Source organism: Bos taurus, chromosome 13 (genome assembly GCF_002263795.3).
Source record: "Bos taurus isolate L1 Dominette 01449 registration number 42190680 breed Hereford chromosome 13, ARS-UCD2.0, whole genome shotgun sequence".
Taxonomy (NCBI): Eukaryota; Metazoa; Chordata; class Mammalia; order Artiodactyla; family Bovidae; genus Bos; species Bos taurus.
Genome location: NC_037340.1, coordinates 29,213,526 through 29,236,566, shown reverse-complemented (window position 1 = coordinate 29,236,566; position 23,041 = coordinate 29,213,526). Strand labels below are relative to the sequence as shown.

The 23,041-nt window shown below is 44.4% G+C and overlaps 1 protein-coding gene across 3 annotated transcripts in view; it reads left to right on the top strand.

The window, feature by feature from the left end:
* Positions 1–22,205, top strand: part of FAM107B (family with sequence similarity 107 member B) — a 78,197-nt gene extending 55,992 nt beyond the window's left edge. For 2 of the 3 annotated variants that reach the window (XM_025000720.1, XM_015473996.3), the window contains exons 2-4: positions 7,558–7,741; positions 17,412–17,562; positions 19,458–22,205. In XM_025000720.1, coding sequence (XP_024856488.1) covers positions 7,558–7,741; positions 17,412–17,562; positions 19,458–19,574 — 452 coding nt within the window. In that variant the 3' untranslated portion in view covers positions 19,575–22,205. 3 annotated transcript variants of the gene reach the window in all.
* The last annotated feature ends 836 nt before the right edge of the window (positions 22,206–23,041 follow it).

Sequence of the window (23,041 nt, the reverse complement as noted above, 5' to 3'; positions counted from 1 at the left end):
ACCCATTTGGTGTGATCGGAGCCTACATCCTTGAAGCTGTCTGAGCTCAGAGGGAATGGGGAGACTTACAGTGAGGCCCTGCCTCACTGGGCCATTGTGAGCTTAAGTGATGGGGAGATGCTTATGTAGAATATAGAGAGATGATGCATATAGTGACTCCAGAGTGGATTCCTCTTGTGGCTTGTCTCTGATGCTTTTACTAACAGTGCTGAGGGTCTGGGTGAGGTGGCCCTGCTCCAGTAGGCGTCATCCTGGAAACAGACACCTTGTTATCTGTGGAGCCATCGCCACCTACTGGTTGGTCCCGTCTCACTTGGTCCAGCTTGGATCTTAAACATTGGCACGTGCTCTGTCTTCCCGAGGTTTCTCTTGCCTTCGTTCCCATCTTCTAAATATAAAATGTGTGCCTTGTTTTTTTAATATAAAAATACATTTTTCAGGGATGAGAAAACGAGTTTGGTATTTTCCCAAGCGCATCACTGTTTGGCAAGCGTGCGGCAGCATCTCTGTGGCCAGTTAATTGTGAGTCTGAAATTCCAGCAGCGGTGGGCCCGGCACAATTGGAAAAGCCACATTTCTGAGCTCACGTGGATTGCTCTGGTTCAGCGTCAGTTGTCTGCCTTTGTTGAGTTTGTGGCCACGAAGGTCATCTGGGCACTTGTCTGATGCCTTTGGGTCCTAGATGGTGCCATGGTCTCCTGGCAACGAGACTGAATCTTCAGGTTGTTCCCAGGCTCAGGAGTTTTGTAAGTGAAGCCTTTGGCTGTTTGGGAGAAATTCCCATTTTAACTTACTCTCTGCTCTCTCAAGGCCTTCCTCCTCACAGCCAGCCTCCCTTCTGGGAACTGTGGGTGCTGAGGGAGACTGCCGTGGCTCCAGGGACAGTCCTTGCTCTTCCAGGTTGACCCGAGCCTGGACTGGGCTGGCCTGCAGACTTAAAGGACTTGGATTTTTCCGGGTATTGTGAGAGGGTTGCTAGAATCTCTTAGAGACAGCCTGGGAAACAAATGCTCTTTAAAACTTCTTGGGCATTACTTTCCAGAAGTTGCAGCACTTCAAACATTTAGTTGTTTAGCTTCGGTTGGTTCTAGTACAGCTCTAACCTGCATGCACCGACAGGTTTCAGGGATTGTTTTCTAAAGGATTCATTTATGAGTGCTTTAGATAGATTTTAAATATTGAGGTGAACATGGAACTTAGCATAATCTGTAAATTTTTATTTTTTCCTCTCAGAGGATTGTTTTATAGTATAAATATAGCTTTTATATATACTGAGGTGAAGTGAAGTGAAAGTCACTCAGTCGTGTCTGACTCTTTGTGACCCCATGGGCTATACAGTCCATGGAATTCTCCAGGCCAGAATACTGGAGTGGGTAGCTTTTCTCTTCTCCAGGGGATCTTCCCAACCCAGGGATCGAACCCAAGTCTCCTGCATTGCAGGTGGATTCTTTACCATCTGAGCCATGAATGAAGACCCCCAAATTTGGGTGACTTGTTTTATTTGAATACTCAGTTTATTGTGGTCTAGAACCAAACCTGCAATATCTCCGAGGATTAAGTTTTAACTTTTATCTTTGTGGGAATTCCCTGGTGGTCCAGGAGCTAGGACTATGAACTAATGAGTATCTGGGTTCAGTCCCTGGTCAGGGAACTAAGATCCCACAAGCCCTAGAAAAAAAATAATAAAATTATCTTTGTGATGTAGAAATATGAAAATGAACTCCTGGAGCCAGGAATAGTCTAATGGGAAACCCAGATGCAGTGAGCATTTATTCATCCAGTTGTGGAATTTTTCTGTGGGGTGGTTATTCACCTCTGAAAAGCAATCAACACAAAATACCTGGGACTAGCAGAGGCCTGGACCCAGGGTTAACCTTTGAAAAGGGGAAAAACGAAAAGAAGGACTCAAGAGGGCATCTATAAGGCTGGAATTCCCTTCTTTTTCTGGGACAGTGGAGTTTAGTAATGATTTTGCTCATTCACAGGAACCAAAGGCAGAATTCTCATCAGGTTACATTTTCAGTGTACAGTGTTAGTATCTGTCTAAAATGCAAATTTGTGTTTTTATTCCTCAGCTTGAAATCTTTCACTAAATCCCCTCGACCTCAAAACAGCGTCAGAGTTTCTCAACATCAGCCCTGTCTCCTTGGTACACGCCTTGCACTGTAGTCGGAGCCATTCAGAACCCCATGTGCGTGTGATAGACTTTTCACATTTTGCAGAAGGGTCTTAATGTAGGTAGCATGAATGGGTTTTAGAACCATTGAAAGTTACCATCAACTGTGGATTACATGAGGGGAGGGGCTGAGTGAACCTAGGGAGACTTCCCAGTGAGCTAGGGGATTGTAAAGAATGCTTTATTATCATTAAAATAAACAAACCAGCAAACAGCAAAGAGATTTAATGGGCTCCCTCATTTAAAAGAAGAAAAAGCTTAAAAAAAAAATAGTTACCAGAGAGAACATGAAGGGGGCTTCTCCTCTATTGAGCTGATCCTCATTTTCCTTCACTGACTTGATAGTTTTTTAAAAAATCCCTTTATGAATCAGTTACTGGTCCAGGGGCGTGTATCTGACAAGAGTGTCTTCATGTTAATTTCTGGAAGAAGATTTCATGTAGCAACACTGATATACATTTCAAAGTGCCTTTACTTCCAGACGTTTTTCTGTCTCCTCTTTCCTTCTGGGCTGTGGATTACTGGTTGCTCAGAGCCCTTTAGGCTTTAACCCTCGTTGCTTGAGACTCCAGACAGCTCCGGGGCTCCCTCTCCTGGTGGTTCTTCCTGGATTCTGTTCCTTCATTTAAGGATTAGTCTTTGACTCAGTGGAATGTATCTGGTAACTCAGATTGTAAAGAATTTGCTCGCAATGCGGGAGACCTGGGTTTGATTCCTGGGTTGGGAAGATCCCTTGGAGAATAGAATGGCGACTCACTGCAGTATTTTTGCCTGGAGAACTCCACAGACAAGAGTCTTGAGACTGGTGGGCTACCGTCCGTGGTGTTGCAGAGTCAGACACAACCGTGCGACTGAGCACGCATGCACACAGGAATGGGGCGCAGTCCATGGGTGCAGGGCCTCTATCGTGTACAGTTTTCAGGGCCACCCTCCTTCTCATGCATAACCTTTCCCAGACCTCAGCGTGGTCTGCGACCACAGGGTTCCCCTCAGCCTGGTTTGCAGTCTCGCTTGAGGTCTGCACACTTGACTCAGGCTGGGACCCCCTTTCCTGTCTCCACTTGGATGAAGGACAAACCAGGGAGAGAGAAGAAGGAAGAAGTGTGTGCCTTGGTTTATGGGCAGAGCTCCCTCAGCCACCGCCCACCTGTGGCCTGTCTGCCTCTGTCCAGCAGGAGACAGGCCGAGCCTGTCTTAGGCCTCTCGGCCATTGGGAAAAGAGAGGCTTCCCAGGCGCCCAGTCTTAAGAGAAAGTGAAGAAGAATCCAAGCTAGAACTTGTTCCCTAGGCTCAGAACTGAAGTCTGTTCACTGTGTGCACAGGAAGCTCAATCTGTCTCTTGGCACCAAGGCCCAAGACAGTGTCTGTACCCTGGCTCTGACCTCTGGGAACCACGGGCAGTGGGCATCTGTGTGGCCTGCTGTCATGGGAATAGTGGGAGTGGAGGGTTGGGGGGTGTCGGGGAGGTGAAGTGAGAGACCCCGGCAGTCACTGAGTAAGACCAGGAAGGAGCCGCCCAGGGTCTGGGCCCTCACTGCCTCAGCTGCTTGCCCTCAATCACCCGGGTGTCCAGGGACATCTCCAACCCAGCATGTGCCAAAGGGAGCTCCTGACCTCACTCCCGTCTGCTGTGCTCACGGCCTCCACCACGGCAGCTCTGTCCTCGTTGCTCAGGCCAGAGCCCTTGGAGGCACCCTCGACCCCTCTGTGCGTCTCACTCCTGGTGTGCAGTCCTTCAGGAACTCCCAAGGGCTGAAATGAATGATCCGGTCTGCTGCACCCACCTCTCACCTGGGTCCCCTGACAGCTGCCTCCTGGAGTCTTGCCTTGGCCGTGCTGGGCCTGTCCTACACTCGGCTAGAATAATCATCCAGACACATGAGTCAGAGCTCGTCACTTCCTGCTCGGAGCCCTCAATGGCTCTTTGCTGTCACTCAGGGCAAAAGACAGAGCCCTGGCACTGGCCTTCAAGTCCCCACATCGAATCCCACCCCTCTCCAGTGCCCCCACTGGTCCCCCGCCATCCCTACCTTTACTCACGTCTCTCCTTCCTGAGATGCATCAGGCGTGCTCCTGACTCCTTATTCCCCAAGTCTGGAACACTCTTCTCCCCAGGTCTACAGGCTCCCTTCCCCTGCTGACACCTTGACCTCAGGAGGCAGGAATCTGGATTTGAGATCGGGGAGATTATCCTTGGTTTAGGACAAAGGGACTAATCCTTTTATGGCAGCTCATTGCCTTCTTGTCTACTGATTAACTAGGATGAAACTGCGGTTGGCTTTTAAACAAAATCAAGACTACCTGCAGGTCTGTCTGCCACTTCTCCAGTTTCCACCGAGGAGTGCATTCTCTGAGGGGCCCGTTCAAATAGTCAGGCTGATGTGATGGGATCACTGACTTACCACAGGCCCAGTTTGTGAGTTTCCATTTGGGGGAGGCTACAGACATACTTGTCTTTAAAAAATCAATGCAGGTAGCATTTAAGGAATATTTGGTTTAATCTGTTAGATGGTGGTGGTGGTGGTTTAGTTGCTAAGTCGTGTCCGAATCTTGAAACCCTATGGACTGTAGCCTGCCAGGCTCCTCTGTCCATGGGATTCTCCAGGCAAGAATACTGGAATGGGTTGCCATTTCCTTCTCCAGGGGATCTTCCCAACCCAGGAATCTAACCCGGGTCTCCTGCACTGCAGGCAGATTCTTTACCAACTGAGCTACGAGGGAAGCCCAATCTGTTAGAGACATGTATATTATTGCTTGGCCATGCATTTATACCTAAAATATACAAATGATGCAGCTACAGTTTTTCTGTTTTAGTTGATTTAATTTATTCTTTGTTTTTTTCCTCTTTATTTCATGTTAATTTTCAAAAGATCTTTCTATTAAAAATAGGAAACATTGTAATTTGGTAGACAGAACATGAGTTTTAAGATCAGAGAGTGTTAATTTTCAATTTTTTTCAAGTCTGAGATTTACACTATTGGCAAAACTAGCTTAGGCAAGTTATTTTAACTTTTATTCCTCTGTTTATTGTCTGTGGAATAAAGATTCTAGTGCTTCTGTTCATAGGACCGTCGCTGGGATCAGGTGTGATCACGTACCCACAGGTGCTGTATCTAAATTGTTGGGAAATTGTTGGCTGCTGTTGAGGACAGTTCAGAGATTCAGGAAACATCACTGATGACTTTGAGACCCAAGACTCCTACTTGTAGCTACCGGCCTCTGGACCCATTTTACTTATTTCTAAATTCTACTTGAGATTGCATCTTTATTCTTTTCGATTATACCCCCACTCCCCCACCCCCATGCCAGCGTCCATGGAAGCACATAGCCACGTCTCTCCTCCCTGCACCCCTGCCCCGTGTGTAAACACACACACACACACACACACACACACACACACACCCTCCCTTGGTCATGGGCAGAAATAAAGATGGAGCCTGTCTTCCATCTAGGAGCTTGCTCACAGAGGCTCTGTCCTCTTTCTGTTTATTACAGATTTGATTAAGTTCAAAATTTATTCAGCTTCTGCCATGTGCCAGACACTTGGCTGGACCCTCGGATTTAAAACTGGAGATGAACTGGTTCTGGCTCTTTCACAGAATAGACAGATATCTATGGTTACGGTGTGTGTGTGCACGAGTGCTCAGCCGCTCAGTCATGTCCATGGCCCCATGGACCGTAGTCTGCCAGGCTCCCCTGTCCATGGGATTCTGCAGACAAGAATGCTGGAGTGAGTTGCCATTTCCTTCTCCAGGTGATCTTCCCAGATCAGGGATTAAACCCGTGTCTCCTGTGATGGTAGGCGGGCTCTTTACCACTGAGCCACTGGGGAAGCCCTCCCAGGTGTAAGGATGCTTCTTGTACTGGAAATACATCTGCATGGTGCTGCTGGGGCTCTGAGGATGCAGGGGAGGGGGACCACTCTCGACTCACCTGGAGAGGTGGGGACAGGGGGCAGTGCTGGGTGTGAGCCTGCTCAGATGGGATCCTCCCTCCTGCCCTTGCCCTCTTCTCAGATCCCTGTTCCATCTGGGGGCACGGCTCTTGCCAGATAAACGCGCATGTACTCTGGACTTTCCAGGGAAGTCCCACTATCAGATGTTCTGCTGTAGTGAGGCCCTGCCTCTGACTTTTGGTTTGGAAAATTTAGTCATCCTGCAGGACAGGGAGGCATAAAATGACGTGTTGGTTATCTTGAAAGATTTATGTATGTTGGGGAGAGGGAGCAGGGTTGGGTAAGCGCTGAGAGACATGCCTAGGGGTCCGCAGCAATCGGATACCTGCCAGGTGGACCACCGGGGTTTCAGCCTGCACTCAGCCAGCCATGTCCCCTCAGCTCTTGCCCCCATGCCTTTTCTCTTCCTTCTCACACAATATGACACGTTTTCATATGGTGCTTGCTGTGTATCGAGGCTGCAGGGGACGAAGGAAGGAGACATGTGCCCCACTCTCCAGGGGCCTCTACACACACGCACTTAAATTGAACACAGGACCCAGGGGTCATCACGTCATGTGTTCCTTTCACGTACTGATAACAGAGTCCAAGCCCAGAAATAAGCCACTTTGGGTGGTCTGTTCTGTTCTCCAGTGAAGCCTCCTCTTCCTTCTAGACAACGAGTGTGAAGAGCTGGGCTCTGCTGTCTGGTCCCTCCCTCTGTGCCTGCACTGTTCTGGCAGCTGGGGGGTGGGGTGTGTATGCAGATGAAATCCTTGCCCTCAGGAGCATCTGCTCTAGGTGGCCAGTGACTAGTCAGTCAACCTGTGATTTGGAGGAAGTAGGGAAGGGCTGGGGTGGGATTGCAGGTTTAAGCAGGGCAGTTAGGAGGAGGTCAGGGCTCTCTGAGAAGGTGCCACTTGAGGAAAGATGCAAAAGTCTATGAACGGGATGAAGTTTCCAGGGTGCTCACAGGAGTGGGAAGGAGACAGGGACCAGTAGCCTGGCAGGATAAGAAGGCTGATCTGCCCCTGGGGAGCTGCTGGTCTCTTATGTGGGCTCTGGGATCTGTACATTTTTAGAACGTCTTAATTTGGAGGCTGAAGGGAGTGTGAAGGACCTGGGTCTGGTGCCCAGGTGCTCATTGTGGGTTCAGCGGGTATTCAGACACAGTGGTGGGCAGGACCTGTGTGACCTGAAGCTCACGGTGAGCCTGGTGGGGACCTGTCTGGCTGTGGGACTCTCCTGTGCTTTAGTTGTCTGCTCCCAGAATCAAGTGGGCTCCTCCTGCTCCTCGCTGCCCCCCGTGGCTAAGACAGAGCTTCAGAGGATTTCCAGTGAAGTGGCGGAGGCCCCCTGGAGGATGTGCTCGGCTGTCCCAGGCCTCTGCTCTGGGCGGACAGACGTCTGAACCGACACCACAATGACTCTCATCGTTCTGTTTCAGACAGCCCACTGGAGGATTCTGACCCCAAGGACAAGTATCTCATCCCGAGAAACATCATGGCCGAGCCAGACTATATAGACGATGACAATCCTGAACTCATTAGGCCTCAGAAACTAGTCAATCCTGTTAAGACGTCCCGGAACCATCAAGACCTTCACAGAGAACTTCTTATGAATCAGAAAAGGTATGATGGCTTTTTGAGCAAAGTTTTCCTTAGGGGACTTTTGAGGTAACTAGATTTGTTTCTTGACCATGTTGAAAGCTTCCTTATTCCTTCACGAATCCTTGAGTCAGAACATCCATGATGTAAACCCGTCTATAGGCTCAGCTGCTGCCCCCAGGATCACTCAGGGTTCTGTGGTCCTGAGTCCCCTTCTCAGGTGGACACATATTTTAGAATGTGTACGCAAGAGGCTGGATTAAGGATAAAAGAGCATGTCTTTCATCAAAGAGAAGTACATTGTTTCCCCATATATTTGGGGAAACGTGAAAACCAGATAATGCCAACCTTAGCATTTGTAGGGAGAAGACAATGGCACCCCATTCCAGTACTCTTGCCTGGAAAATCCCATGGACGGAGGAGCCTGGTAGGCTGCAGTCCGTGAGGTCGCTAAGAGTCAGACATGACTGAGCGACTTCACTTTGACTTTTCACTTTCATGCATTGGAGAAGGAAATGGCAACCCACTCCAGTGTTCTTGCCTGGAGAATCCCAGGGATTGGGGAGCCTAGTGGGCTGCTGTCTATGGGGTCACACAGAGTCCGACATGACTGAAGCGACTTAGCAGCAGCAGCAGCATTTGTAGAGTGGCAGAGAGAAGTCTCTAGAACCACATCTGACTTAACAATAGATAAGGACCCCCTTTCTTGTGTTTTCATTTGTTTGTTTTTAGGGGGCATTTTAAATGATTACAATCATTTTTATTATTACTATTTGTTTTTTGGAGAGGAGTAAAACGTTTACCTTCTGTCTTCCTTGTAAACCATTTGTTAGTTCCATCTGTGTCATAATGTAATTTTGATTGTTGGGTTTGGTGTACTCTGCTTTTTAAATTTTTAAAAATTTTATTTTATTGAAATATAGTTGATTTACAATGTTGTGATACTTTCTGGTGAACAGCAAAGTAATTCAGTTATACATGTAAATATATATTCTTTTCCATTATGGTTTATCACAGGACATTGAATATAGTTCCCTGTACAGTAGGACTCTGTTGTCCATCCATTCTGTATATAATAGTTTGTGTCTGCTAATCCCAAACTCCCAATCCATCCCTCCCCTGTTCTCCTCCTCCTTGGCAACGATGAGTCTGTTTTCTGTGTCTGTGAGCCTGTTTCGTAGATAAGTTCATTTGTGTCGTATTTTAGATTCCACAAGTAAGTGATATCATATGGTATTTGTCTTTCTCTTTCTGACGTCGCCTTGTATCATAGTCTCTAGGCCCATCCATTTTGTCGCACATGGCATTATTTCATTTTTTTTTTTTATGGCTGGTACTCTGCTCTTTAAGTGATTCTAAGCAAGATCACTGGGCTAGGAGAGCTGAGAAAGTAGAGCTGAGTATGTAAGACACATGTTATTTTCTCTAAGATCTGTTAAGCTTCATTTAGAACTGTTTTTGGGTCTTCAGACTAAAATTGTTGACCTGAATTGTGAAACTGGATCACTCAACCACTCACTGTTTGCTCTGCCTTGGTGAAAGGGTGGCTACTACTCACTGAACTGAAAGATGTGCAGACAAAGCTAAGCCTGGGGTAATGTTTTGGAAGGAAGGCTTAATTAAAAATAAAACCTTTTAACAAGGATATGAGGGGGCATTCTTCTGGTAATTCTCCGTCTGAGTATACTTAGGCCAGAACTCCTAACTCCCGTCCCGGGAACTCTCTGCGATTACGTCTCTCCCTCCAGAAGTGGTGATGTGTTTTGCTTTCTGTCCCCAACACGACAGTATGCTGCTGGGTTAACCCTTATTCAACAGAATGTGAGTTTGATCCTTCTTGAATAAGTGCTTAACTTCTACCTGTCTTCATCACATAAAAGTTAAAACAACAACAAAACCAAATGGGTATCATCATGCCCAAAGTAAAACAGGACTATGTAAGTTCCTCAGTAGGCCAGAGAATTTGGAAGCTGTTCCTGAGAAACCGCATCTGCATTTTGCTGGGAAGATGGAAAGTTTAATATCCTCTAAAAGAGAGTAGCTAAATGGTTTTCTGAACAAAAAATTTTCTGACTGTCTTTATGTCTTGGATCTTAGTTTCCTTGTCTGTCAAATAGCACTAGGACACTTAGCTGATCTCTGAGAAACATAAGTTCAAACTGCTGTTGGTTTTGTGTTTTTTCTGTAACATCTACAAAAAGCCTCCATGTCAGAAATAGAGGCAAAAGTAAACCAAAATTGGCAGCATAGTCGTTGTTTGAATTAGAGGCTCTAGACTATTCTGCAGAAATGTACGTAGCAGCCTGGGTCATACCTCTACAGGTAGAACATTACTGGTTTGGTTTTTGCAGTGAATCTGTTTCCAGATTTCCTGCAGTAGATACATCCTGTGAGGATGCAGCATCTTCCTGTTGGCCTTTCTCCTGTGCTTGTCTCTTCTTGTTTGCACAGCTGACCTCTTAGCTGGGCCCAGCTCAGCTGCTTTTAGAGAATGCTCATGTTCTCTTGAGCACCAAGGTGTAGACAGCACGTGGGCTTTGAGGTCAGGGAGAAATGGTATGGATCCGGTTCAACATTTAACTTGTTGTTTGGTCGCTACATCATGTCTGACTCTTTGTGACCCCATGGACAGCTTGCCAGGCTCCTCTGTCCATGGGATTCTCCAGGCAAGAATACTAGCGTGGGTTGCCATTCCCTTCCCCAGGGGATCTTCCCAACCTTCTATGATTTTGGACAAAGTCTTCCTTCCTGAGATCTGTTTCTTCATCTATTAAGTGAGGGATAAAAATAATCTTTCTTATAAAGATGAAAATGAAGGAGAATGTGCATAAACATCTACTAAAATACCTGACCTATGTAAGACGTGCTCAGTAAGCACCACCCATCTTTCTACTTACCCTGCCGCAGCATCTTAAAAATCCCTATTGCCTTTTCCTGTTTTTCTCTGAAGAGTTCTGATCTGGTTGTAGAAGTGTATTTAAAAAAATAAAATAAAAGTTGCAAAATCAAGTGAGTATATCTTATCCTACTTCTTTAGGTTTTTTTCAAAGGTAAAATCTTAATTTGGTAGAATCCTCTTATTAGAAATACAGCTGGTTTTAGAGTAAAGACTTATAAAGTGGTTTCTTCTCTTATATTCATCTTCTAATACACATGCTTTTTCACAACTTTGGCTTTTTATTTCTAAGTACCAAATAATAGTATCATATCAATAGTATGTATGAATGAATGAATAAAAGTTGCTCAGTCATGTCTGACTCTTAGTGACCCCATGGACTATATTATAGGCTGCCAGGCTTCTCTGTCTATGGAATTCTTCAGGCAAGAATACTAGCGTGGGTTACCATTTCCTTCTCTAGGGGATCTTCCCAATCCAGGGATCAAACCTGGGTCTCATGCATTTCAGGCAGATTCTTTACCATCTGAACCAGCAGGGAAGCCCTGATAGTATGTATATATTCAGTTAAAGGATTGTCATACTTGCTGACTAGTTTGTACCGTAATGAAATTCTATTGACTTTTCTGCAACTTGTAAAGGGCTTTCCCATATTTTATCCAATGATTTTTTTTTCAGAAACCCAGTGTGTGTTGTTTTGGAATTGTTCTAATTTGATATGTGAATGAAGGGAAGTTCTTCAGGGTACCAGGCTAAAGAGTCTTCTCAAGGTGACACAGTAGCTTTTTGGAATAAAAAAGGGTTGAAATCAATATAGAATTATGTATGTCTTTAATTATATATATCTTTAAAGACAGCTATGAATCAAATTTAATAATAATATGAATGAGGGACTTCCCGGGTGTTCCAGTGGTGAAAACTCTTCACTCCCAATGCAGGGGTCCTGGGTTTGATCCCTGGTCAGGGAATTAGTATGCCCCAACTGAAATCCTGCAACCCCCAAACAAAGATTGAAGATCCCAAGTGCCACAACTAAGACTTGGCACAGCCCAATAAATCAGATCAGATCAGATCAGTCGCTCAGTCATGTCCGACTCTTTGCAACCCCATGAATCGCAGCACGCCAGGCCTCCCTGTCCATCACCAACTCCCGGAGTTCACTCAGACTCATGTCCATCGAGTCTGTGATGCCATCCAGCCATCTCATCCTCTGTCATCCCCTTCTCCTCCTGCCCCCAATCCCTCCCAGCATCAGAGTCTTTTCCAGTGAGTCAACTCTTCGCATGAGGTGGCCAAAGTACTGCAGTTTCAGCTTTAGCATCATTCCTTCCAAAGAAATCCCAGGGCTGATCTCCTCCAGAATGGACAGGTTGGATCTCCTTGCAGTCCAAGGGACGCTCAAGAGTCTTCTCCAACGCTACAGTTTAAAAGCATCAATTCTTCGGCCCTCAGCCTTCTTCACAGTCCAACTCTCACATCCATACATGACCACAGGAAAAAGCATAGCCTTGACTAGACGAACCTTTGTTGGCAAAGTAATGTCTCTGCTTTTGAATATGCTATCTAGGTTGGTCATAACTTTCCTTCCAAGGAGTAAGCGTCTTTTAATTTCATGGCTGCAGTCACCATCTGCAGTGATTTTGGAGCCCAGAAAAATAAATAAATAATTTTAAAAATAATATATAACTGAGAAGAAGGGGTAGGAATAGGAGAGGAAGACAGAACTGAGATCACAGAACAAGCTTTGTGGAACCTTTGCTCTTTGTGGCTGCGTATTTGGCTCAAAGCTCTGTTGCAGTTCAAAGAGTTGTTGGAAGCACCTTCTAGAGATCAGAAGACAAAAGCAGAGTCCATGCTTGGTAGAGCACATGCTCATAGGTGTTCTCAAACCGTGTCCCGTACTCCTTCAAGGATTCTGCTCTTCTGTTTGCCAGCTTCTGGACCCACCTAAGTTTCAGGCTAAAAGTCTTTAAATTTTTTTTGAAAAGATGTTTTTGATGTGGACCATTTTTAAAGTCTTTATTGAATTTGTTACAATATTGCTTCTGTTTTATGTTTTGATTTTTTTGGCTGAGAGGCATGTGGGATCATAGCTCTCTGACTAGTGATTGAACCCGCACCCTCTGCATTGGAAGATGAAATTTTAACCACTGGACCACCAGGGAAGTCCCTAAAAAGTCTTTATATTTTGATCTGGTCATGCCACTAGGTCTGACGATTAGGACCTTGTGTTAGGGTTCTCAGAGTCTTTAGCTATTTCCATAAAATGGCAGATTGCAAGAGGCATTATTTTTGATACTTGAAAGATCAGTGTTCAAGAGTGCTTATTTCTGATATAATTTAGAGAGAATCTGCCTTCTCTAAAAAGAGTATCCATACAAAGTCACTTTAGTCGTGTCTGACTCTTGGTCATGCTATGGACTGTAGCCTGCCAGGCTCCTCTGTCCATGGGATACTCCAGGCAATGCCCTCCTCCAGGGGATCTCCCCGACCCAGGGATTGAACCCGCATCTCTTATGTCTCTTGCATTGACAGGTGGGTTCTTTACCACTGAGCCATCAGGGAAGCCCTTCTAAAAAGAGTCCTTTGGGACAAATATAGAATACCCAGCTACCCTGCATCCCTATCATTGGATCTTTGGCTTGCACCTTTCAGTCAGCAGTTTCCAGGACCTTCTGCAGTCGGCGTGCTTTGCTAGACAAACAATTAGTTCCTCAATAAATGCTTATTGTTGTGCAACATGAAAAGAAAATAAGGGAAGTTGAGGTAGAAATATTTGCATTTGAATCCATGCAGGTAGAAAGGGCTCAGTCAACAATGTAGATGTCGGCCGACCAAACCGGAAGATTCCAAGATTCAAGATCAAGGGCTGGAGAACCAAAGGCAACCCTCCTCCTCCCCCATAAAGGAAAATATTAGGCCAAGAGGCTTGGCTGGGTAGGCAGGGGAAGGGAGTGTGTTGTGTTAGGGTTTGTGCCAGACCTGCCTCTGCCCGGTGCTGACCCGCATGATGGTTTCCTTGTCACAGGTTTAAGTGTGGCCGCCGTGGAGGTGGGGCGGTCCACTCGGCCCCAGATGTGTTCAGTGGTTTCTATGAAAAGTGAAAGGGACCTTTAAAAGTTGTCTGTACATTTTCATTGGTGACGGTGGGAATATAAATTGTTGCAGCCTAGTTGGAAAGTGATTTGGCCATCCACATCCAAATCCAGAATATGCAGATGCTTAGCCAGCAGTTCTGCTTCTGAGAATGTTGCCAACAGAAATACTTGGATAGGACAGATATAAATGGTCGAAGAAGTCTCTCACCTCCTTGTGTTCCATCAGGGACAACTGGAAACCACCTAAATGTCTCACTGTAGGTGTGGCAAAATTTTGGCACTTCTGTGCTCTGATAAAGGTACAGGTAGTATAGGGGAGCACAGACTAGATGGGAAGTTATCTGTGGATGCAGTAGTGGGAGGGCTTCCCAGGTGGCTCAGTGGTAAAGAATCCACCTGCCAATGCAGGGGACTCAGGTTCCATCCCTGGGTTGGGAAGATCCCTTGGAGGAGGAAATGGCAACATATTGTTGGTTGGAAAATTCCATGGACGGAGGATCCTGGTGGACTACAGTCCAAGGGGTCACAAAGAATTGGACACAATCGAACAACTGAGCACAAATGCACACAGGAGTGGGGAGCAGTCTATGGGTGTAGGGCCTCTATCTTGTACAGTTTTCAGAGCCACCATTCACCTAGAACACCATGCGAATGGTGTGCCCCGTAGATGTCGACCGGGGGAGTTGAGGTGCGCTTTCACTTCTTGTTTTGCTAATATGTATATGTCACCTAACTTTTTTTTTTTTTTTTCAAAGTGTCAATTGCTAAGTCATGTCCAGCTCTTTGTGACCACACGGACTGTAGCCCACCAGGCTCCTCCTCTGTCCGTGGGATTCCGCAGGCAAGATTACTGGAGTGGGTTGCCATTTCCTTCTCCAGAGGGTCTTCCCAACCCAGGGATTGAACCCAGGTCTCCTGCATTGCAGGCAGATTCTTTACCGTCTGAGCCACCAGGGAAGCCCTAAAAAACATTGTTTTTTTCAAAGAGGACTTACTAATTTAAAAAATCAACTTGGTCCACTATAAAAGTCACAGTAAGCAATTTGGGAATAACTGTTGGTCTTGAGTGGTACCATGGCCCCCAGACCAAGTTGTCAGTTGAAAGTTCTTGTTAATTGTATATGTCAGAATGGATTAAAGATAATCAATGTTGTCATGCAGAGGCTTATACTGTCATTTTTATGAAACTTGAGAGAAACTAATTTCTACCTGTGTATGCTCTCTGTGCAGTCTGATCCAGTTTTAGACTCAGAGAATCACATAGATAGTGCTTGCCTTTTTCCATTTAGCACAAAGTTAAGTGAGCTGCTTAATAAAATATTAATTCAATTTGTATGACTTCTTGACTATTCTAAGTGCAGGACATTTATTATATAAGCACCATTTTCCTGAGTTTTGTGTTACTAAATATTTTATCTTACTGCACTATTGGGTAAAATCTTTGAACAGAAAATGAATATGTGTATTAGTTAAACCCATTCACATGTTTCTGTAGAGTGCCAGCTTAATGCATCATACATCAGTTTGTTCAACAGCTTTTGCATAATCCAGAAGCACTTAATAACAGTTGAGGTTAATTTCTCCAGTGAATTATAGTTTGAAATTTAAATTGTGCAGGTAGCTAAGTTCTTAATTCTATAATTTAAATCTCTTAACTCTGTAAGTGTCATAGTGAGAGTTTTTAATAGTCATGAAGCTCAGTGGGTCTTTTTCAGATTATTTACAAACAGATTTTCCAGTGCTCAGTGACACCTAAGTCTATAGGAGGAAAGTACCGTAAGCAACTTTTTTATTGCACTGAGTAAAGATTTGGTTTCTGGAGTAGTCTGCCTATACTTCTCTCCACCTCATACAATCTTAATAACTGGGAAACAAATTGTAATTAAATCACAAAATAGCCTCTTCTATTTCACTGGAAATATGGCTGAATTTAGTATTTTCTTTTTTTTTTTAAACCAAAGGTTCTGCTAATGAAAATGGGGAAAGGGAAGATATACATGTTATTTTGTGTCCTTTATCTTCAGTGATGGATTATACTCATCTTTACAAACAGCAGCTTTGAAAAAATCATTTATTGCGATTTTAAAAGTAGGTAGAGAGGAGAGATGCCAGAATTTTAAAAATTCCAATAGATGAGGAAGTATGATGTTTGCAAGTATGATTAGTTTGCAAAATATGATAGGGTGAACTTGAAAGAGATTGAAGCAAGGGTGTTGTTGAGATTCTTAAAACCAGAACATGTTTTGGAAATTCTTTAAGTTATTCAGATGACTGCTGGTTGATTAGTTGCCTTAGCTGATTGGAGTAGTTTGGAGAACAGCCACGGAGATTGATGGGCCCGGTGCACAGACTCCTCAGTGATGATATCATCACTGAGGCCGGCAGGTGTGTAGGGAGGCACATGGGCCTCCGCGGTCCTGGGCTGATCCAGCAGAGCTGGTTTCCTGCAGCCCAGACAAGCACGAGTTCCTGTTGTGGCTGTGTGTGTGCTCGTGGGTGCGAGTGTGATAGCACTGTCACTTATCCCCTTGGCTGTCTGACCTTGATAATGCTCTTCCTGTTCTGTAATTTGTTGTGTTTTTGTCATCAGTGTGAACACAGAGTTGAGACACTTTAGGGGGCAGTGGAGCCTGGCTCAAGAGAGGGAGGACAGTGAACAGGAGGTGGGCAGCTAAGCCAGCACAGAGGGTCGGGGCATGGGGGAGTCCAGACTGGAGGAACAACCTGGCCAAACCCTGAGGAACAACCTGGCCAACAACCCTGGCTGAAGAAATGGAGACTGGGCAAATCCCAGCTGATTTTAGTATAGAAATCCCTTCTATGAAAGTGTTAATGAATGTCCTTCCCCTGACCTGGCTCAAACCTTTCAGATGAGAGCTGACAGGTAATGACCTAAGTTTGGGTTTTGTTTTGCCCCATATGAAGAGCTGGCAGCCTGATCCATCGCTCCCTGAAGCCTGACTTCCAAGCATTGTCAGCAGTTGAACTGTGTGTCTGAAATGGTTCCAGAGCACTGGCCTGGGAGTCGGGATCTGGATTTGCCGTGGCCACAACCCCAGCAGTGATGGAGCCTTGGGTGTGCCTTGGGATGTGTGAGAATCCTCTCCCAAGTCTGAAAGAGCGAGGGTTGGAGGAGGTTTCCGGGCCATTTTGTTGAGCTTTCTGCTAGCTTCTCTCCAGGCTGCATTTAATACTTGGGGTCAGGGGCTCCATCTTGGGAAACTTCCCCTGGAATTCTGGGTGGAGGCAACTTCCTCTCCAGTATAGGTGACCATCACACGCTCTGAATGAGTGTGCTATTCCTGAACTCCCCCCACAAACCACAGACACTAGCCTCCCTTGCATGGCCTAGTATCTGGCATGCAGTACAGATTTTATTGAGCGGTGGCTTTTGCTTACTCTTAAAAAGATGCTCTTGCCCTTTTCTTTCATGCTTATGAATTTCTGAGGCTCCTCAGTGCTGACTGTGAGTTGGTAGTAGGCGTCACAGTCATGCTAAGTCACTAGAGCCTTCTGTGGTTGATGCCTAAATTTCTGATCATGAAAAATGTATCCATTAGATTACAAATTTTGTTAATGCTTTAAAATTTTTTTCAATTTAATTTTTTTTTACTTTTTTTCAATTAAAAATTTTTTGAAGTACAGTATTGCATTAGTTTGAGGTGTTCAGCAAAGTGATTTGTTAATGCTTTTTTTGCAGGGGTCTTGCCCCTCAGAATAAACCAGAACTGCAGAAAGTGATGGAAAAGAGAAAACGAGATCAAGTAATAAAGCAGAAGGAAGAAGAAGCACAAAAGAAGAAATCTGACTTGGAAATAGAACTATTAAAACGGCAGCAGAAGTTGGAGCAGGTAAGGGTGATTGGGGGTAAAGGTGGGGGTTTTTTATTGAGATATTTGACATAAAATATTGTTTGAGGGAAAGTACATTGATTTTATACATTTGTATCACAATTGTCATTGTAATGTTAGCCCACACTTCTGTCATATAATTACCCTTTCTTCTAGTGGTGGGGCGGAGAAGGCAAGGGCAACCCACTCCAGTACTCTTGCCTGGAAAATCCCATGGACGGAGGAGTCTGGTAGTCTGCAGTCCATGGGTCGCTAAGAGTCAGACACGACTGAGCAACTTCACTTTCACTTTTCACTTTTATGCATTGGAGAAGGAAACAGCAACCCACTCCAGTGTTCTTGCCTGGAGAATCTCAAGGACGGCAGAGCCTGGTGGGGTGCCGTCTACTGGGTCGCACGGACAGGACTGAAGCGATTTAGCAGCAGCAGCAGCAGCAGCTAGTGGTAGGGAGCGTTCTAGTTTCTTAATGTTCATGTTTATAATTGCTTTGCTCCCTGTAACCCCTGGACTATGTATTAGGTCTCCAGGACTTATCTTCTAGTTGGGAGTTCAGTTCAGTTCAGTTGCTCAGTCGTGTCCGACGCTTTGTGACCCCATGAACCGCAGCACGCCAGGCCTCCCTGTCCATCACCAACTCCCGGAGTCCACCCAAACCCATGTCCATTGTGTCAGTGATGCCATCCAACCATCTCATCCTCTGTTGTCCCCTTCTCCTCCTGCCCCCAATCCCTCCCATCATCAGGGTCTTTTCAAATGAGTCAGCTCTTTGCATCAGGTGGCCAAAGTATTGGAGTTTCAGCTTCAACATCAGTCCCTCCAATCAACACCTAGGACTGATCTCCTTTAGGATGGACTGGTTGGATCTCCTTGGAGTCCAAGGGACTCTCAAGAGTCTTCTCCAACACCACAGTTCAAAAGCATCAATTCTTCAGCATTCAACTTTCTTAATAGTCCAACTCTCACATCCATATATGACCACTGGAAAAACCATAGCCTTGACTAGACGGACCTTTGTTGGCAAAGTAATGTCTCTGCTTTTTAATATGCTGTCTAGGTTGGTCATAACTAGGTTGGTCCTTCCAAGGAGCAAGCGTCTTTTAATTTCATGGCTGCAATCACCATCCGCAGTGATTTTGGAGCCCAGAAAAATAAAGTCAGCCACTGTTTCCCCATCTATTTCCCATGAAGTGATGGGACCGGATGCAATGATCTTAGTTTTCTGAAAGTTGCGAGTGTGTACCCTTAATCGCATCTTTCCCATTCCCCCAGCCTAAGTCCCTGCTAGTCCCCATTTTACCCTCTGTTTTTAGATTCTACATATAAGAGAGATCATACAGTACTTGTCTTTCCCTGACTTACCTTGTTCAGAATTTCCCAGGCATGTCGGATATAAGTGTTTATATACAGTGAAAGGAAAAGCTGAGACAGATGTCTGCAGGTGGACTAAAAGACATTCAAGATAAAGAGAAAGATTCTGTTGAGGGTCTAGAAGAGATCAGGGAGGCACAGCCAAAGCCAGGGACTACCATTGAATTTACAGCCCAGTGCTGGAGCTCAAGCACATGAGTGAAGTTCAGCTTCCCTCACAACATATGTGTGTTTCCCTCAGCTCTTGTTTTCATCCTTAACCTTGATCTTCAAGTTCTCGTCACCCCCCAGGGTTTCAGCAACAACCAGTGGGCTGCTGCTTCTGTGCAGAATTCTTACCCCAGGACCTAGATCCCACCACATATATGAAAACATAAATATATTTTAAAGTGGAGACAGGAGAAGGTTTTCTTCTGTTGGGAATCGAAGTCATTAGGGCCTTTGGGAAGATAAAACAGTGTTTTGGAAAGCCTCTCCCTTTGTAAATACTTGGTAAATAATTCTCCTGTTTCTGAATTCTGTTTAGCTTGAACTTGAGAAACAGAAATTGCAAGAAGAGCAAGAAAATGCCCCAGAGTTTGTGAAGGTTAAAGGCAATCTCAGAAGAACAGGCCAGGAAGTGGCGCAAACCCAGGAGTCGTAGGTCCAGGCTGCAGAGACCACGCACCCAGCCCAGCACACAGAAGGCCTGTGCCAGGGCCTCCCCAGCGCCTAAGCTCAGGGCCAAAGCCCCTGGAGTGAATCCCAGCCAGCAGAGATCTGTTACTTTCAAAAGGGTTTGATTTTGGTTTTTCTCCCATCCGGGTGGGTGAGTCGTCTGTGACTGTTGCAGTTCCTATTCGCCAAACAAAGGATGTTGACCAGCACTTAAGGTGGGATAGTGGACCTGTGTTCAAAGACTTTTAAAAGACAACAGCAAGAAACAAGGGAAGAGGACACTGGAATAAATTCTTGAGAGTTGCACTACTTGGTTTTTCTTTCAATCCAAGTTTAGTGGGGCACAGAGCCTTTTCTCTTTCAAAACCTAAAGGAGACACCTTTCGTTCTTCCTTTCTTATCTATCCAATAATTTAGATTGCACAGAAATGCATTGAATCTGTTACATCCACCGTTTGTAAATTCCGTTTTCTTGTCTCATTTACACTCTCACCCAGTTTAGGCTTCACGCTGGAGAATGTGAATATTCATGTTGAGCACAGCTGTTACCTTTGTTGACATTAAGATTCAGAAATAGGATGAGGAGGTGTAAAACTACAGAAACAAAATTTAGAAACAAAACTCTGTAAATGTCCATCTTGATCTTATTTTCATTCCTGCTGGTTTTCTGAGGCTTCACAGTGACCTTCTACTTCAGGGAAGGTATGTCCTACAAATCCGGGTATTGCTTTGATAACTCTTAGGGCTTTTGTTTCATTTTTGTTTTTAATTTCTTGCTCATTTAGTCCTTTCATGTGAAATAATCTCCCAGCCCTTCGAGAAATAAAACTAGTCCGAATAGCCCAACTTCAGTGTCAAAGGAGTGCGTTCAAGTCTTTTGGTTTCTTCTGAGAACAGTATGGGGAAAGCTCCCACCGGAAGCTTGGGAAGGAAGAGTTCTTTGGGCTTTTTGATGTGAAATGAATATGAACTGGTCTCTGGAAGAATTATAGCATTTATGCATTTTGAATATTATTTGAATCCAAGCTTTGAAATTCTCTAATGATCACCAGCTCTTTGCCCTTTTTCCTTGTGAAGGAAGACTGTCTCATCCCTACCTTCGTGATGGTGATACTGTTGGTAAGGATGATGTTATGACCACTGTTGATCTCTCAGGAACAGCTGAGGGGATGGGGCACACTCAGTCTGTGCTCTCCAACTGGCATACTATCCTCCACATGAACCCCGAATTACCAACTTTACAGCAGATTCTTAATGCAAAATCCATTCTCTGTCATCAGTATGGGCAGGGGAAGCATTTCTACTTGGGGTGGTTTAGAAGAATCTGTGTGGATCCAGTATGTTCTCTGTAGAAATTACTTATCCAGTAAGTTCGACATTGAAGGCTCTTCTTATAATTCAAGAATCAAAGAAAGCTGGATCCTAAGCTTTTGAATCCTTAATCAGCCTAGTAGAAATTAGCTTTCTCTGGGAATTCTGCAGTTTTCATGGTTGGCCATTAGGCTTCTATTCATCCCTAATGTGAACAAGACAAAAGTAAATGCAGAGATAATGTACTGCTAGTCAGAGAACATGTGGACTACACCTGAAACATTTCTTTCATCAGCAAGTATTATATGAATAAAATACGAGGTGCTTAGGATAAAATGTTGCTGTATAGTAATTTGCTTTGGAAGGATGGAAGGATACCTATTTTTTCCCATCCTTCTTTTTGCAAGAAGAAAGTGCGTTAACTAAGCATCTTGAAAGTACATTTCTGATTGCACATTGACTAGAGTTCTTTCTCTGTGTATACGAAATAGTGATGCGATTTATAAAATGAAGATTCAAAACTAGCTCATAGCCTTTAATCCAGCTGGATATGCAAGATCTTTAGATCCTGTATCCTTGAAGCAATTCTGCCACTTGATAAAATTTTCAAGGGCCCAGACAGGCTTCTTCAGAAGAACCAATTCTGTTCCCAGAACTTACCTAGAATTCATGCTTCACTGGGAAAAGCTAAATTCCAAAAGCATTTCCCTCTCAATCTCACTCACAAATCTGCAAAAGTAGTAGCGGTTGGTAGTCCAAGGTCTGGCTGAAAGAAGACTTGTAAATAGTGTCAAGTTAAGTTTCCTCGCTAAACAGTGGAATGTACAGATAGAAAAGCTTTTTGAATTTGCCAGGTCAGCCCGGCTCATAAGCTTGAGTTTAAAAAGGCATCATTCTCTCCCTCCCTGCTGCCCCACACTTCAATACTCTACAGTCCAAACCTCTAGGACTCACGGACATCTGAGCAGTTTTGGGCTTTGAGCCACTTTTTGACAAAAATGGCTCCATTTTTCCACTCTATGGTTTTCTTAAAATAGCTCAGTGTTTTCTAATCTCCAAGTAGGAAGGTAGTGTTGCTTTCTAAGCTACCACAGTTGACTTTATTCTTCTACTCTGAAAAATGTTCACTTGTTTGAGTGTATATAATATATATAAAGGGAGCCTTAATGGATTTGTTTTCATAATTTAATATTTTTTGTATTTGCTCTTGTATAATTGTTTTTAATGGAAAGTATTACAGAATTAAGGGTGGAATTCTTAGAACCAAAGTTATTCTTAATAAAAATCACCACATGCTTGGACCATACAGCTGTGTTTTGTCTGATCTATTTAAGGTGGATGTCTGGAAGGGATGTTGGGGGTGCTGTGTTCAATTCAAGGGTTAGAAGGTGGTTCTGGGGTTTCCCTCTGATGGTCTTCCCCGCCAAATCAGTTATGTCCTCTTGTCTTATGTCAGTCAAGGCTGGCAGTCTATTCTGTCAGGCAAATTCATGCTAAAATATTATGTTACACTTAGAATATGTGGTATTTTAGCAGCAGCTGTTAGTTCTTCAGATCAGAGTATTCTGCATTTTAAGTAGCTTGGTAGAAGAGTGGGAGATACATTTTTGGAAGGGCCACGTTTTAGTGCTTGTGAGCATGTATGGCATAAGTATGACCATGGAATTATTTTGCTTATTCAGCTAAATTAATTTCATCCTCAGAGAAGTCACTTTGGGAAGCTGAAGACATGATTACATTATACTATTGCTTGTAATAGCCTTGGAGAGTCAAATTACTTTATAATTGTGCCCTTATTTTTCATCCCCAAATTACTACTCAGCTCATTCACCCAGCTCCAATATCTTTGGACTGTTTTAAAAAAAATTATATCTACTCCGGGCAGTGAAGATTTTCTATGTCTAGGGTTATACCATGAGCTCCAAAGGCCAATGCAGAAGGTGGGCTACAAAAATAATTTGAGGAATAACTACATCTTTGGAATAACTAGGCAGTTTTCCAAGGTGACAGTTTTGAGGCCATTGGTCCATTTCATTAGACCATTGTGTGGTTCTTACAGTATGGTCATAGATTTGAAAAAAAAAACAGAGGTCAATTAACACAGTATTGACTTTAGTCAATATTAACACCTCAGGCTTTAGT